Source organism: Terrapene carolina, unplaced genomic scaffold, assembly GCF_002925995.2.
Source record: "Terrapene carolina triunguis isolate 2854851 unplaced genomic scaffold, T_m_triunguis-2.0 Scaffold42, whole genome shotgun sequence".
Lineage (NCBI taxonomy): Eukaryota > Metazoa > Chordata > Testudines > Emydidae > Terrapene > Terrapene triunguis.
Window position 1 is genome coordinate 14,992,260 of NW_020664393.1, and position 14,923 is coordinate 15,007,182.

The 14,923-nt window shown below is 43.6% G+C and overlaps 1 protein-coding gene across 1 annotated transcript; it reads left to right on the plus strand.

The window, feature by feature from the left end:
- The first annotated feature begins 2,185 nt into the window (after positions 1–2,185).
- On the plus strand, positions 2,186–8,003 carry NDUFAF4 (NADH:ubiquinone oxidoreductase complex assembly factor 4). The gene is made up of 3 exons (XM_026654108.2): positions 2,186–2,355; positions 5,663–5,760; positions 7,438–8,003. The coding sequence occupies exons 1-3, from the start codon at positions 2,229–2,231 to the stop codon at positions 7,720–7,722; spliced, it is 510 nt and encodes a 169-aa protein (XP_026509893.1). The 5' UTR covers positions 2,186–2,228; the 3' UTR covers positions 7,723–8,003.
- Positions 8,004–14,923: the final 6,920 nt, after the last annotated feature.

Below are 14,923 nucleotides of genomic sequence, written 5' to 3' on the forward strand. Positions count from 1 at the left end.
TACAGTGCTAGCACAATAGGGCCCAAGCTGGTTGCAACCTTTAGGTCAGTGGTGATCAGCCGGTCAGCCCACCACTGCTTCAGGTACGACTACAATCTATGGGTTTGATGCCTACACCTCCCCACATGCACTGGTCAGTAGAATTGGATGGGTGTGCTGAGAGCAAATGCTGCATTTCCTCTGCTCACCTCAGTCTCGGAGAGGGATCGTGACTCTACACTGTCCCTAGTCAGGCCTGTGACACAAGCTAGCCCACAGACTGCCATCCTGTAATGATTCATTGTTCTGTAAAGCTCCAACATAGGGCACATAATGTACAGCATACCTCCTTCTAAAATTGTCACGGTATCATTGAAGAGAATGGTGATGCACCGATAAAGAAAAACCACACACTTCTCATCACAGAATAGCAGTAAGAGGAGAGACCATCAGAAATACTTATTTGGTACTTTTATCCAAATAAAGAAACTCACAGACAAAAAGCACAGGGAAGATGTTTTGAATTAATGTAGATGCTTGGAAAAAATAATAATAAATATAATCACTATGGGCTGGTTCCACTCTTCAGCAGGGTACATGGTAGATATGTCATATCATGATGCCATAACTTTTGGAGGAGGCCTAAAATGTGTGGGGTTTGGGGGGAGGGCAAGTAAATGTAATGATTTACACTTGCTATCAGGATCATTCAGCACATAAAGATTCAACTAGATCATTAACCAGAGTTTGGCAAACTTCAGGGTGCTGCATAATATGTTTCTGTTTGATTGAGATTGTCATTGACCAGGATTATTTTACATGCAGGTAGCATTGGTGTTATTATAGACTCTTTTTTATCTCTGTTTTATTACTTCTGCTGAGATGATGGATACCATTTATAAATCAAATAATTAAAAAGTAAGGTATCTATAAATCACCTGTAAAATGATTATTCTTACGCTGTACCATGGCCAATATTATGCTGAAAAAAAGTGGGCATTCTGGTGATTAAAACTCTGGAAGTTGGAAACCCTAGCCCAGTCTGCCACCTTGAGGATATTTCCAACTGTACCCCAAGAGAGGTGACTCCACGGCCAAACACATGGTCCTTTTCTCAATTATGTGACTACCCAGAGCTTCCATTGATTGACTTCAATCTGAGATTTGGGCTTTCAGCATAGCTAAAAATCAGAAAAAAACCAGGGCTCTCACACCCTTATGAACACCAGTGATTTTACCCACACAAGAAGCCCTGTTGACTAACATAGGACCACTCATGTGCATAAGTGTTTAGAGGCCTAAAGAAAGAAAGATGTTCTCCCACAGCAGCAATAATGGAGAGATCCATTATTATAGTTGCAAAACATTAAAAATGCATTTGAGTTTTCATATAGAATATACATATATGATATATGTAATTTCATGCATTTTTAGTATCCCCATATGAAACATTAATGGATCTCTCAGTTACTGCTGCTGCGGGAGAACATCATTCTTTTATTTTTAAAAATTAAGTGAATCCTTGGAGACATCATACTTACAATGTATTTATAGGTACAGTAAACTGAAAAGAGGCGCCTCTGCTGAGATCAGTCATAACCTAACCTCCCAATACCCTGTGCAGTAGACGAGAAAGTGGAGGGAAAGAAATAAGAGAGTGAAAATTAAAAAAGTGACAAGTGGTAGTGTGCTAAGGTGAGGTGGGGTTGGGCTCATCCAGATTATTTCTTTTTTTGTCGCCAGCTGCTGCTGCTTTTTCTCCCCTACTCCTTAAGCATAATAATAATCCGACCTTGCTCTCACATAGTGCCTTTTCATCAGTACAAGGCAGGGCAGCATCATTATTCATCAATTTACAGATGGGGAAACTGAGGCACAGAGCAATGCCTTGACTGGTCACTGGTGGCCCACGTGGCAGGCACAAGAGGGACACTGGTGGGAGATGCTCCGCAGCCCAGGACACTGGGCAGCCAGCAGCGTGCGTTGAGCAGCCTCCCCGGCCTCGGCGGGCAGGGACCATGCTGGGAGCCCCGCCCCCTGGCACCCCCGTAGCCCGAGCGCACAACCGCGCTCCCCCGCCCCGCCCCGGCTCCGAGCGGCTGCCTGACCGCGCCTCCCGCCTCCCTCCGCGGCTGCGGGGCGTCCTCCTGCCCGCTAGGTGGGGCGCTGGCGGGCGGGCTGCTCTCTACGCATGCTCGCGGGGCGGGTAGTGCCTTGACCGCGGCGCGGGCCGGTGCCGCGCAGACGTGATGGGTGCCAGGGTGACCCGCGTGTACCGCAACTTCAACCTGGAGAGCCGGGCCACCCGCGAGATCAGCAAGGACAAGCCCACGTCCGCCCCCCGGCACCCCGTCGCCAGGCCGGGACCGCTGCCTGGTGAGTGCCCGCGGCCGGCGCTGCGCCCCAAGGGAGCGAGAGTGGGGGGCGGGGTTACAGGGGGAGGGGGGAACCGTGGGGGTTACAGGGCGGTGGGTACACGCAGCGCACACGCTGCGCGTGCGGGGGGTTTGGGGGCAGTAGGGCGCGCGCGTTCTCGCGGGGGTATTATGCGGGCCGGGCGCGTGCGCGGAGGAGTGGTGGTGTCCTGGGGGTTTCTGGGGTGGGGGCGGGGCGGGACGGGAGGGTGCTGGGTATGGGTGTGGGAGGGTTACAGGGGGTGGGATGCAGGGTATGGGTGGAGGATTACGAGGGGGTGGGGTGCTGGTGTGAGGGGATTACAGGGTGCGATGCAGGCTATGGGGGGTGGGATGCAGAGTATGGGTGTGTGGGGGAGGCTTGTGGGGAGTTATGGGAGGTGGGATGCAGGGTATGGGTGTGTGTGGGAGGGTTATGGGGGTGGGATGCGGGGTATGGGTGGAGGGTTACGGGGGGTATGATGCAAGGTATGGGTGTGTGGGAGGGTTACGGGGGGTGGGATGCAGGGTATGGGAGTTTGTGGGAGGGTTACAGGGGGTGGGATGCAGAGTGTGGGCGGAGGGTTTACAGGGGTGGGATGCAGGGTATGGGTGGAGGATTACGGGGGGGGTGGGATGCTGGTGTGGGGGGATTACAGGGTGCGATGCAGGCTATGGGGGTTATGGGGGGTGGGATGCAGAGTATGGGTGTGTGGGGGAGGCTTGTGAGGAGTTATGGGAGGTGGGATGCAGGGTATGGGTGTGTGTGGGTGGGTTATGGGAGGTGGGATGCAGGGTATGGGTGTGTGGGGGAGGGTTATGGGGGTGGGATGCGGGGTATGGGTGTGTGCGGGAGGGTTATGGGGGTGGGATGCGGGGTATGGGTGGAGGGTTATGGGGGGTATGATGCAGGGTATGGGTGTGTGGGAGGGTTATGGGGGGTATGATGCAGGGTATGGGTGTGTGAGAGGGTTGCAGGGGGGTGGGATGCAGGGTGGGGGGTTATGGGGAGGGGTGGGATGTAGGGGATGGGCAGGGGAGTTACGGGGGGTGGGATGCAGGGGATGTGTGGGGGGCAGTTAAAGGGAGGAGGGGGTTGTGCACGAATCCAGAACATGGGAGCGGATGCGGGCTGCTGTGGCCAGTGACATTTAATCTCACCAGCCACTGCCCTCTGGGTGCCCCCTGGGGTCTGGGTCTGCCAGCTGCTACCTGTTCCTAATATCTGCCATGTAGCCCTGTTGCTTGGCTGGATGCTGCTGGTCCAGGGCCTATGCTGGGAGGTGTAGTCCACACCTCTCAACCTGTTATTTTACTTGTGGGTTTTGTGGCTTTGTATGGAAACCCAGTCTTGCTTGCCCGTACTTCTGGGCTGTTCAGTAACTGGCAGTGTGGCAGCAACTCTTGGGTAGCAGGGGGCACAGAGGGGTATGTAAATAGGTGTAAATAGCATAGTCAGTGATTCTCAACCAGGGGTACGTAGAGGTCTTCTGGGGGTACATCAACTAATCTAGATATTTGCCTAGTTTTACAACAGGCTACGTAAAAAGAACTAGTGAAGTCAGTGCAACTAAAATTTCATACAGTGACTTATTTATTCTGCTCTATATATTGTGCACTGAAACGTAAGTACAATATTTATATTGCAATACATTTATTTTATTGTAAAAATGAGAAAGTAAGCAATTTTTCAGTAACAGTGTGCAGTGACACTTTTTTTGTATTTTTATGTCTGATTTTGTAAGCAAGTAGTTTTTAAGTGAGGTGAAACTTGGGATTATGCAAGACAAATCAGACTCCTGAAAGGGGTACAGTAGTCTGATAATGTTGAGAACCACTGGCATAGGTGACCCTATTAAGGTGAGCACAGGACCGGTGCCTGGCTCGGCCTCACTCTGCTTTGGCCAAGTCACTTCTGTGTCTGTGTCACCATCCGTGACAGGGCAACTGCTATTGCAATACCTCGCAGGCATGTTGTGATGGATTCAGAGTTTGCACAGCACTCTGAAGAATAATGGTATGTCTACAGTGTCACAACTGTGGTACTGCCACTGTAACTGTAGTATAGGTGCTTCCTACATCCATGGAAGGGTTTTTTCCATCAATGTAGTTAATCCAGCTCTCCAAGAAGTGGTAGGTAGGTCATTGGAAGAATTCCCAGCTATGTCTATGCTGTGTTAGGTTGACCTAACTAACTATGTCATGTAGTGCATGACATTTTTCACAGCGATGTAGCTAAATTGATATAATTTTTAGGTGTATACCAGGCCTAACTGTTGCTTAGTATTGCAATTTCTTTTCTTGAATAGCCATAATAGATTCTCCTTTCCCTGTGTATGAGACAACATTAAGTATTGTTAATATCAGAACTAATGCAAAAATGAGATGTGCCTGGAAGTGTTCAGACACTTTCATTTTCACTTGAGTTGTGTGATGTCTCATGGGTAAGGCCCTACCAAATTCACAGCCATGAAAAACGCGTGAAATCTAGTCTTCCCCGTGAAATCTGGTCTCTTGTGTGCTTTTACTCTATACTATACAGATTTCGTGGGGGAGACCAGTGTTTCTCAAATTGGGGGTCCTGACCCAAAAGAAGTTGAAGAGGAGTCACAAGGTTATTTTAGGGGGGTCATGGTATTGCCACCCTTACTTCTGCGCTGACTTCAGAACTGGGTGGCCAAAGTGTGGTGGCTGTTGGCCAGGTGCCCAGTTCTGAAGGCAGCACCCCGCCAGCAGCAGCACAGAAGGAAGGTTAGCAATACCATAAACACAACATCCTTATTTCTGCGCCTGCTGCCTTCAGAGCTATGCAGCTGGACAGTGGTGGCTGCTGACCAAAGGCCCAGTTCTGAAGGCAGCAGCTCAGAAGTAAGGATAGCAATACCATACCATGTCATCCTTATTTCTGCGCTGCTGCTGCTGGCGGTGGCTCTGCCTTCAGAGCTGAGCTCCTGGCCAGCAGCCACCGCTCTTCAGCTGCTTAGCTCTGAAGGCAGCAGTGCAGAAGTAAGGGTAGCAGTACTGCAACCCCCCCTACAATAACCTTGTGAACCCCTCCACAGCTCCGTTTTGGCTCAGAACCCCTACAATTACAACACCGTGAAATTTCAGATTTAAATATCTGAAATCATGAAATTTACTATTTTTAAAATCCTATGACTGTGAAATTGACCAGAATGGACCATGAATTTGGTATGGCCCTACTCATGGGCATTCTAAACCATGAAGTATAAGCCAACAAGAATATGAGCGGGGGAGAGTGATTTTCTGCTTTAAATCTTTTTTCTTAGATGATCCACAAATCCAAGAGGAAATTCGCAAAAAAAATGACAAACTTCTCGCCTTATTAAAAGAGGTTTACGTTGATTCCAGAGATCCACCTGTGCAAGTGAGCATGTCTTCTTTCTGTAATGGGTATAGCAGCAAGCACTTTTCAGATGACAAAAGCAACATACCAATGCTCATGTGATGAATAGCCTTTATGAAGTCTGTCGTCTTAGTAGCTTACTAGCTGTTAATAGATGAAACTGAGCTTTTTTATTGCTGTTTTGTATTTCAGTTGTTGTTTAATAGAAGTCTAATTTGAGGGTCACATCCTTATTTAAGAGTGCCATCAACCTTTCTTTATGCCCCCAGTTTTCCTTCCTCTGCATGAAGCTGTCTATACAGGCATGTTCCTCTATCACATAGAGACTCCATCTGTGTGCACCTTCCTTGTGCCACAGGCCCCAAGTATACTCACAGATTTGGCTTTCTAGAAGTTTAAGTGGCCAGTCTGTGGAAGGGATGGGAAATAGAATTCCTAATGCTATAAGTGGTAGAAGAAATTGGGACTTGTGTGGGAGAGGATTTGTGATTCTGCTGGAGAACAAAGAGGCTAGTACCAAGAGTAAAGAAATTATTAAAATATCACTTAAAACATTGGTGTCCCTTTAAGTGAAGTCCTGTATCTGTTTGGGTGAGGAAATGGTAAGATGTTTTATTTATATTTTCCTGTACAATTTTCTAGATTTTTTTCCCATGAAACGGACGAACTAACAGCAGTTGTCTGTGTGATCTGCATTCAAGGCTCACATATTGGCATTAGATTAAAAAAAGTTAGTCCTAGGCCTCTCTTATGCTTGTTTTCAGGTTGTTTGTTTATAGCAGTAGTGACCCCAATACCGCTATATGAAAGAGACAAGGTGGATGAGATAATATCTTGACCTGGAGAAGAGCTCTGTGGAGGCCGAAAGTTTGTCTCTTTCACCAACAGAAGTTGATCCAGTAAAAGATATTACCTCATCCACTTTGTCTCTCTCTTATATTTGGCATTTCTGTAACACTTTCCATCTAAGACAAAAACATTTTTAGGAATGTTAATGTATCCCCCATAATGTCCCTGTAAGATATGGAAATAATGTTATCTCCATTTTACTTGGGTAATAGAGAAGCTAAAAACCTAATCCTTCAAAGTGCTGAACACCTGATTTCAATGGAAGTTGGTGCTGCTCAGTACCTTGAAATATATGGGACAAAACTTTCATATGTCTGTTCCTGAAATTAGGCATCTACATTCACACCTACATCAGTGGACTGAATTTCAGAGGTCCTGAGCACCAGCATTTCCCACTGACGTCAGTGGGAATGGTGGGTGTTCAGCTATTCAAAAAACTAAGCTATTGATTTAGGTGCTGAACATTTGGCCGTGGTAACTGTTTCTGAAACTGGTCTATATAGAACCTAGTGCTTTGAGGACAAAGTAGTGTTGGATTATGGTAGTAATTTTCAACCTGTGGTCTGTGGTCCCCTGGGGTCCACAGATTAAGATTTCCAAAGGGGTCTGCATCTCCATTTGAAATGTGTTAGGGGTCCACAAATGAAAAAAGATTGAAAACCACTGGCTTACGGTCTAAGAAAGAGAGGCAATCCATGAGGATCAAAGTCTTCACAATGGAAAAACTGAGAGCCTGTTATATTTAATTAAAATGAAAGCTTTAATTAAAGAAATAGGCGAGAAATATGCAGTACACAGACTAAACAGAACTCTGATTGACTTGAACTTTTTTTTCTCCTCCCACACTAGGTAAAAGATGAAGGTGGAATTATCCCAAGTAAACAGCAGGAATACAGACTTACAAAACTTGGTCATTTAAGGGATCTAGATATTTCGAGCATTCCCAAAGGCAAAATTTCTGTGGTGGAGGTTCTGACTCTTCTCAATAATCATAAACTTTCTCCACAAACATGGACCACAGAGAAAATAGCAAAGGAGTACAATATAGACTTGAAGGAGGTCACCTCTCTCTTAGAATTCTTCATACCTTTTGCTGTGGAGATCTTTCCTCCCAAAAACAGAAAAGCTTTATAACCTTCCTAAAGTGATTGCCGAAATCTTGGTTGATCCACTGGTGTCTTCATTTGACACTTCTCATACACTGTTTGTGTGGGAATTTGGTCTCATGCTCTTAAAGGTTGCCCTCTTGTAGCAATAAAATGCTTTATTTAAATGACTGCATTCTCTGTGTGATTGCTGCATGTGAAAACAATGTATTTGATATATTCTGGTTCATAACCTGTCTTATTTATGCCAAATAAGGAGACAATCAGTGAAATCTGTTCAGGACAATAAATGATCCACTTAAATTGTTCCAGTTGTTTGCAGAAAGAGTTTTATTTTTAAATAAATATCACCTCTTACTGAGAAGTCAAATGGAAAATGTGTTGTCTTTGGACTTCATTCAACCAGTGTTTTCTAGTGATTCTGCAGCAATCTTTATCATGGCATCTATTCTTATTCATGCAAGTAGTCTGCAGGTGTACATACAATACAACAGAACCCCTTTTCCTATAATTAAAAAAATGATGGGAGAGGGTGTTTGCTTCACAAAGAAGGATAATTGCAGGGGAAATAGAATTTTCAAGCATGTCAAGATCTTAAAAGCAAAAGAGGGTGAATTGTGTGGGGGAAATTGCTTTTGCACCTTCTTTAAACCATGGAGCTGTAATGGCTGCAGTTAAGCTTAGCTGCATCTATTCCATTCTAGTTAGCCCCACCTTTGGGGCTAACTTTGTAAGTCATTCATCAATCAGTTTATAAACAGCAGTGTAAAGTGGTAGCATTTGAACCTATTGCAGCTTTCCTTGGCTCCCGCATCTTCATTGTGTGATACAGTGGCTCATCTCATGTAAGCATGATTTTAGTAGGTAGCTTTCAAATTCATCTGGTTCCTCTTTTCTATAAATAGAAATATCTATGGAGGTCCACCTGTTTTATTTTAGTATCCCCATTTACCCATAAAGGGTTTATATATTCTAGCCTAAAAACAGAAATTCAGGTAACCAACTTGTGGCTAGAAATTTCTATAGAGCCCACTACTGTAATGCTGCTATATTACCATGTTGAAGGTAAACTGCATCCGTCATTGCTCTTAGCCAACTATGTTATGTGCGGTAAACTCGATGTAGGCTAGTTGCAAGTTGTAAACCTTTGGATACTATAGCTATTCAAAATGTGAAAATATTGTCTTGCATTGGTGATCGAATAATACGGACTTTCATGGTAATGTGAGCAATGTTAAACTTTGTTTAGTATCTTTTCTGTTTGGGAGGAGGAGGAGGGAAAAACCTTGCCAACTTACAGTTCAACTTCTGCCTAAGGCCTTCTTAAAATACTGATACTCTCCTTTAGCAATAATAACATCCCATAAATTTAGAACTTAAAATCAAGTAAATTCTGAAGGAGGGATACAAACACGTCTAGAATAGGCTTCTTTTAAAAATGTGCCTGTTTTTTTTCCCTACAGGCTTCTTGATTTCAGTAAAATTCCTAGCAAGACTAACATTAGCTTTGCCATTTCACAACAGAATCCTTTCTACTTGCATTACTAGCTGATTCAAAACAAAACCATTTTCTGCATAGTACATCAGTGCATTTAAATAGATTATCCATTTCTAATGCACATGGCATTGTAGTATCTGTGTTCCATACAAAATTAACTCAGTTTGTCTATCCATAAAGGAGCCTGCTGGTCTTCAGTCTTAGGTTTAGCTGCCCTAAAATATACCATAAGAGGACTGCTTTTCTATTGAGTTATTATTCAACTAAAGTATTTTGCCTCTGTCTTAATGATCGCTAAAGCTTTGTGGCAACATTCCCAATGAGCAGGCCTACACTGAATGTGTACCTCATGTCTGTGCTAAGGTTTTCGGGTTTAATCTCGCTGGAGTTCCTTTCCAGCTTCACTTTTAAATGTGGTTTTATATTTGTGAGTATTTGCTAGAATAATGAAACATGTTTCACTAGTTGCACTAAGCAAACATCAGTGACCTAAAACAGTTCTTAAGAACATAAGAACAGCCATACTGGGTCAGCCTAAAGGTCCATCTAGCCCAGTATCCTGTCTTCTAACAGTGGCCAATGACAGGTGCCCCAGAGGGAATGAACAGGACAGGTAATCAAGTGATCTATCCCCTGTCACCTATTCCCAGCTTCTGGCAAACAGAGGCTAGGGACACCATCCCTGTCCATCCTGGCTAATAGCCATTGATGGACCTATCCTCCATGAACGTATCTAGTTCTTTTTTTGAACCCTGTTATAGTCTTGGCCTTCACAACATCCTCTGGCAAGGAGTTCCACAGGTTGACTATGCGTTGTGTGGAAAAATACTTTTGTTTGTTTTAAACCTGCTGCCTATTCATTTCATTTGGTGACCCCTAGCCTCTTGACTAGCTTAGGTAATTTTCCTTACCTCTTACCTGGTTGGTATGCTCTTAGTGCAGTCAACTGTCTTACACTTATCTATATTCTCTTGCCTTTTGATCAGATTCTAGTACATTCTCTCTGATTTTCTTATTCATATATTTCTAATTATGCATAATTTTGTTCTCCACATTTTTTTAACTCATTTTGCTTCTATATCCTCTGTCCTGATAGCATGATTGCACTGATGTTTTTTTTTTAAAATTACCATGCTTCAGTTACATGTTTAATGTTTTGAAAACATAAAGGTATTTAATTGTGGCAGTTCTGGGAGATGGTGCAACACATACTGACTTTGGGAACCCTCCAAATGTGAAAATTTGCACACTTACTGTCCCAGTTATGCAACATGCCCAATTTGGATCAACTTTTTCCCTGCTCTTGGCCAACAGGAGTCTTCTGCCTTTCACTGAAATCAGCATCAAAGTGGTGCAAGTCTGTTTTCAAATCAAATTGTATTGATCACCATTGTATCAGCTTGGAATATGTGACCATTATGTGTCTGTATACTTTGTGTTTCATTCTAGAGGAAAATTACACTGAGTGCTAATGCAACAGTTGTAAATCTTTACTGTATAAGAGTATTAAAATAGAATTTTCCAAAGGGCTGTCACTGATTTTGTAACTCTGAATAGTGCTTGGACCTCTTGGTTGGAAATGACATAGATATTCCATTGGGCCGCCTGGCATTGGGGAAGTAGGCTGTGGACTAAATTGTGCCTTTCATGCACAGTCATCAGGTGTGCTGCAGAGCTGCATTTCCCCACAGGAGCACCAGCAGGCATTCTCCTTTTCTGAAGCAGAATGTCTCCCTGACAAGGGAGCAAACATACTCTTCCATCCCTTTATGTGGTGCAGCTTAATCCCTCAACTGGGCCTGTGTATGTGTGCATTGTGGGGGGATGGTGTGGCCCCACCTGACCCCTGCTCATGTTGGAGCACCAGGCACCCCCTGTGCTTCCCACATTATGGAATGACAACTTTGCCTGACCTTTATTCAGACTGTACAAGCCTGTGTGCATCCTCTTTCCCCCCGATCCCCTTGCTATACACCCATGTAAGAGCTAGCCCCATTCTGGTCTCAAGATACAGATGACTTGATTATCCCTGCAGACCTATACAGTTGAGTCCAATGGGAGATGCATAATGGGGCTCAGAAAATGCATTGCCCAATACAATTTATGAAATGGTTTCAGACTGCTCCCAATCTGCCCCGTTTTTTTTTTTTATTTTGGTCAGTTGGTTAATTTAACTGTCCATAAGGATTTATTTTTGTGTGAATAATTAGATGTAGGCGGTAGAATATCTTAAGGTATGTCTATACTGCAATTAAACACCTGCAGCTGGCCTGCATCAGCGGACTCAGGCTTGTGGGCTCAGGATGAGTGGCTGTAAAATTGCAGTGTAGACTTTTGGGCTTGGGTTCAAGCCTGGGCTCAGGGACCTTCTTACCTGGTGGGGTCCCAGAACTCGGTCTCGAGCCTGAGTCCAAATATCTTCAGTGCAGTTTTACAGCCCAAGCCCAAGTCAGCTGACACAGGCCAGCTGCGAGTGTTTGTTTACAGCATGGACATACCCTTAAACTCTTCACATGCAGCCTCGCCATTCATGACAGTGAGTTGTCCCTCGCATTTGGTGCTGAGGTAGCAGCATCAGATCTATAAAGCAGAAAAGCATTTGCAGCTTCAAACTGAGAGAGAGGATAATTGGTCTCTAAACCTCCTGTATTTTCTTATACTGCAGAGCACACCCTTTCTGTGCAGGCTGGGAAAAAGTGTGTGGGCTTTCCTCCTCAGTCCTACATTATTGCTAACCCCAAGCATTCAAAAATCATAAGGCAGAGCCAAAACAATCATGAAATTGGCTTGAAAATTGTAGAATTTTTTTAAAGTATATTTTGGGTTCTTATTTACCATCACATTTTCAATTTTTTTCTCTGCAACCATGAGGGCTAGAAACTTACTTTTTTAAAACATGAAATCTCAGTTTCTCATATAATCAGATGGCTCCAGGAGCTGATGCTTTAAGAAAAGCACCAAATATTGTGAGATTTAAGATAAAATTTAGTAGTGCTGGCACTTGGCAGATTGTCTACACTAGTGCTCCCAATGATCATTACAAAAGACTGAGTCAGCTGACCCAGTGTTAACAAGGTGGGGGAAAAGTTGCCTAGTATAGATAGGAACTTAGAAGAGACTATTCCAAATAAGAAACAAGTATCTAATTATGTAAGATGTTGGGCACACCTGCAAGGCTTGCTTGCACCAGAGTTGAAGGCAGAACTTGTAGACCTTGGCCATGAAGGCATAACAGCCAGTTATTAGAATATGTCCCTGAGTGAGGAAGTGTCAGAAGGTGAGGGAGATGCTTTTGTATTTGCTGGAATTGATCCCTTTTAAATGTACGTGCAATAGAAAGCAACAGCACTTGTGAGCTGGGGTGAATCTCTCTGAGCTGAAAGAAAAGGGAATCCAAAAATACCAACAAGCTGCAAACAGTTCTGGCAAAAGCTGGACTCATAACTGCAAGTAAAAAAGGAAACCACCAGCAGCAATACCTGACAGCTGGGATCTGTGCATAGGTGAGATAAGTCTGTGCTCCAGAAAAGGAAAAATGGCAGCAGCAACAACCTGTTTGCTGCTGGGAACACAGCTGATTATAGATGTCTGTTGCCCAGGGTTTTCAGAAACCAAAGCAGGTAGTAACTTCACTGTTTCACTCCAAGCCAAGTCAGGAATAAATCAATAGGAACACAGCACTTCTGGCCAATGAAAGATTGAGACAAGTAAGCATGTTCTTATCTAAAACTACTGTTTATTAGATTTAAGCACACACAGACATAAGCAATAGGTTTAAACTATCCCAGCTAATTACCTAAAATCTGAGATGGTATCAAGTAATTAGCAGCAGGTCAGTGATGGCCGGTCGCTTCTCTGCTGGGAAGTATGGTGTCAGGGAAAAGGCTCTTAGGATAGCTTCAGAGAACTGCACCAAAGTACACTCTATTATCTAGTGATTTTATAACTAATTTTTACAAAACTCATAGCTCAATCATCACCCAAACTCAAGGTCTCCACCCACTTATTTTCTTTCAGTCTCATAATTTGTTGACTCTTTTCTCCCCTCCTTCCATTCTAATTAGCAGAAACTGCAAGCCTGCAGCTAGAATTTAACCTTGCCCCCCAAAGCCCTGCTTGTCCAAATTAACCCTTTATGGTGTTCTATTTTATTCATTCATGGTGGCTGAATGCACGTAATATGGCTGCAATTAACTTGATCAAATTCTGTGGTGTATCACCCCTCAATTCCAGGGTAACATTTGTACCAACAGAGACAGGTGAAGGCAGAGGCTGCAGAGATGGTATAACATGCTCTTTAAACTAAACCTTATTCCTTGGCTTATTTTCCTGAGAATAAGGCTCCATAAAATGAATATACTGTGGTTGGTTTTTAAATGATTGTGACTCTACTGAGTCTCGTTTGATATTAATTAATGGCCTGATCCTGCAACCTTAGATGACCGGGTAGCAATTACCAAAAATGAGAATGAGATATATAGCTGAGTCTTAGCTGCATACTGTTGACGTTAAGCCCATGGTGTCTTGTTCTCTCTCCCAGTGATCTCACGTAGATATTAAAGAGAAGATGGGATACAATAGTTTGGATCCCCTATGGGACCCTGCAGGTGAGAGCCTTCAGAGAGAAGGAGGAGTTACCCATCACCATTCTCTGAGCTCTTCTGGAGAGGAATGACTGGAGCCACGGTAGTATAGGGCCTTCTATTGGTATGTCACCATCCATGCTTGAGGCAAAGCTGTGCTAGCTGAAAATAGGAAAAATAGGTTTCAAACCTATTTTTGTAACAGAGTAGTTTTTATAGTGTATGTTGGGACTAAATTATAAAAATAGGATAACACTGTGGTATGGACCCAGCAAGAAAGCACATCGTTTTGCATTAGTGGGTATGTGCATGAATTTTTAAGATGTGAGATATATTGAAATCTAGTTTTAGTCAGTAATTTTTTTTAAAAACACCTACATGACTTAAGAGCTTTAGTCCCTTTGTATGTAAGAACATAAGAATGGTCATACTGGGTCAGACCAATGGTCCATCTAGTCCAGTGTCCTGTCTTCTGATAGTGGCCAGTGCCAGGTTCTTCAGGGGAATGATCAGAACGGCAATTTTGAGTGATCCGTGTAGTCCAGTCCCAGCTTCTGGCAGTCAGAAGCTTAAGGATACCCAGAGCATGGGGTTACATCCCTGACCATCTTGGCTAATAGCCATTGATGGTCCTATCCTCCATGAACTTATCTAATTCTTTTTTGAACCCAGTTATAGTTTTGGCCTTCAAACATCCCTTGGCAAGAAGTTCCACAGGTTGACTGTGTGTTGTGTGAAGAAGTACTTCCTTTTGTTTGTTTTCAAACTGCTTCCTATTAATTTCATTGGGTGACCCCTGGCTCTTGTGTCATGTGAAGGGGTAAATAACATTTCCTTATTCACTTTCTCCACACCATTCATGATTTTATAGACCTCTATCATATGCCCCTTTAGTCATCTCTTTTCTAAGATGAATAGCTGTAGACTTTAATCTCTCCTCATATGAAAGCTGTTGCATATGCCTAATAATTTTTGTTGCTCTTCTCTGTACTTGTTCCATTGCAGTATATATTTTTAGAGATGGAACAACCAGAACTGCATGCAGTATTCAAGTTATGGGCATACTATGGATTTATATAGTGACATTATATTTTCTGTCTTATTACTTATCCCTTTTCTAATATTCCTAACTTTGTTAGCTTTTTTTG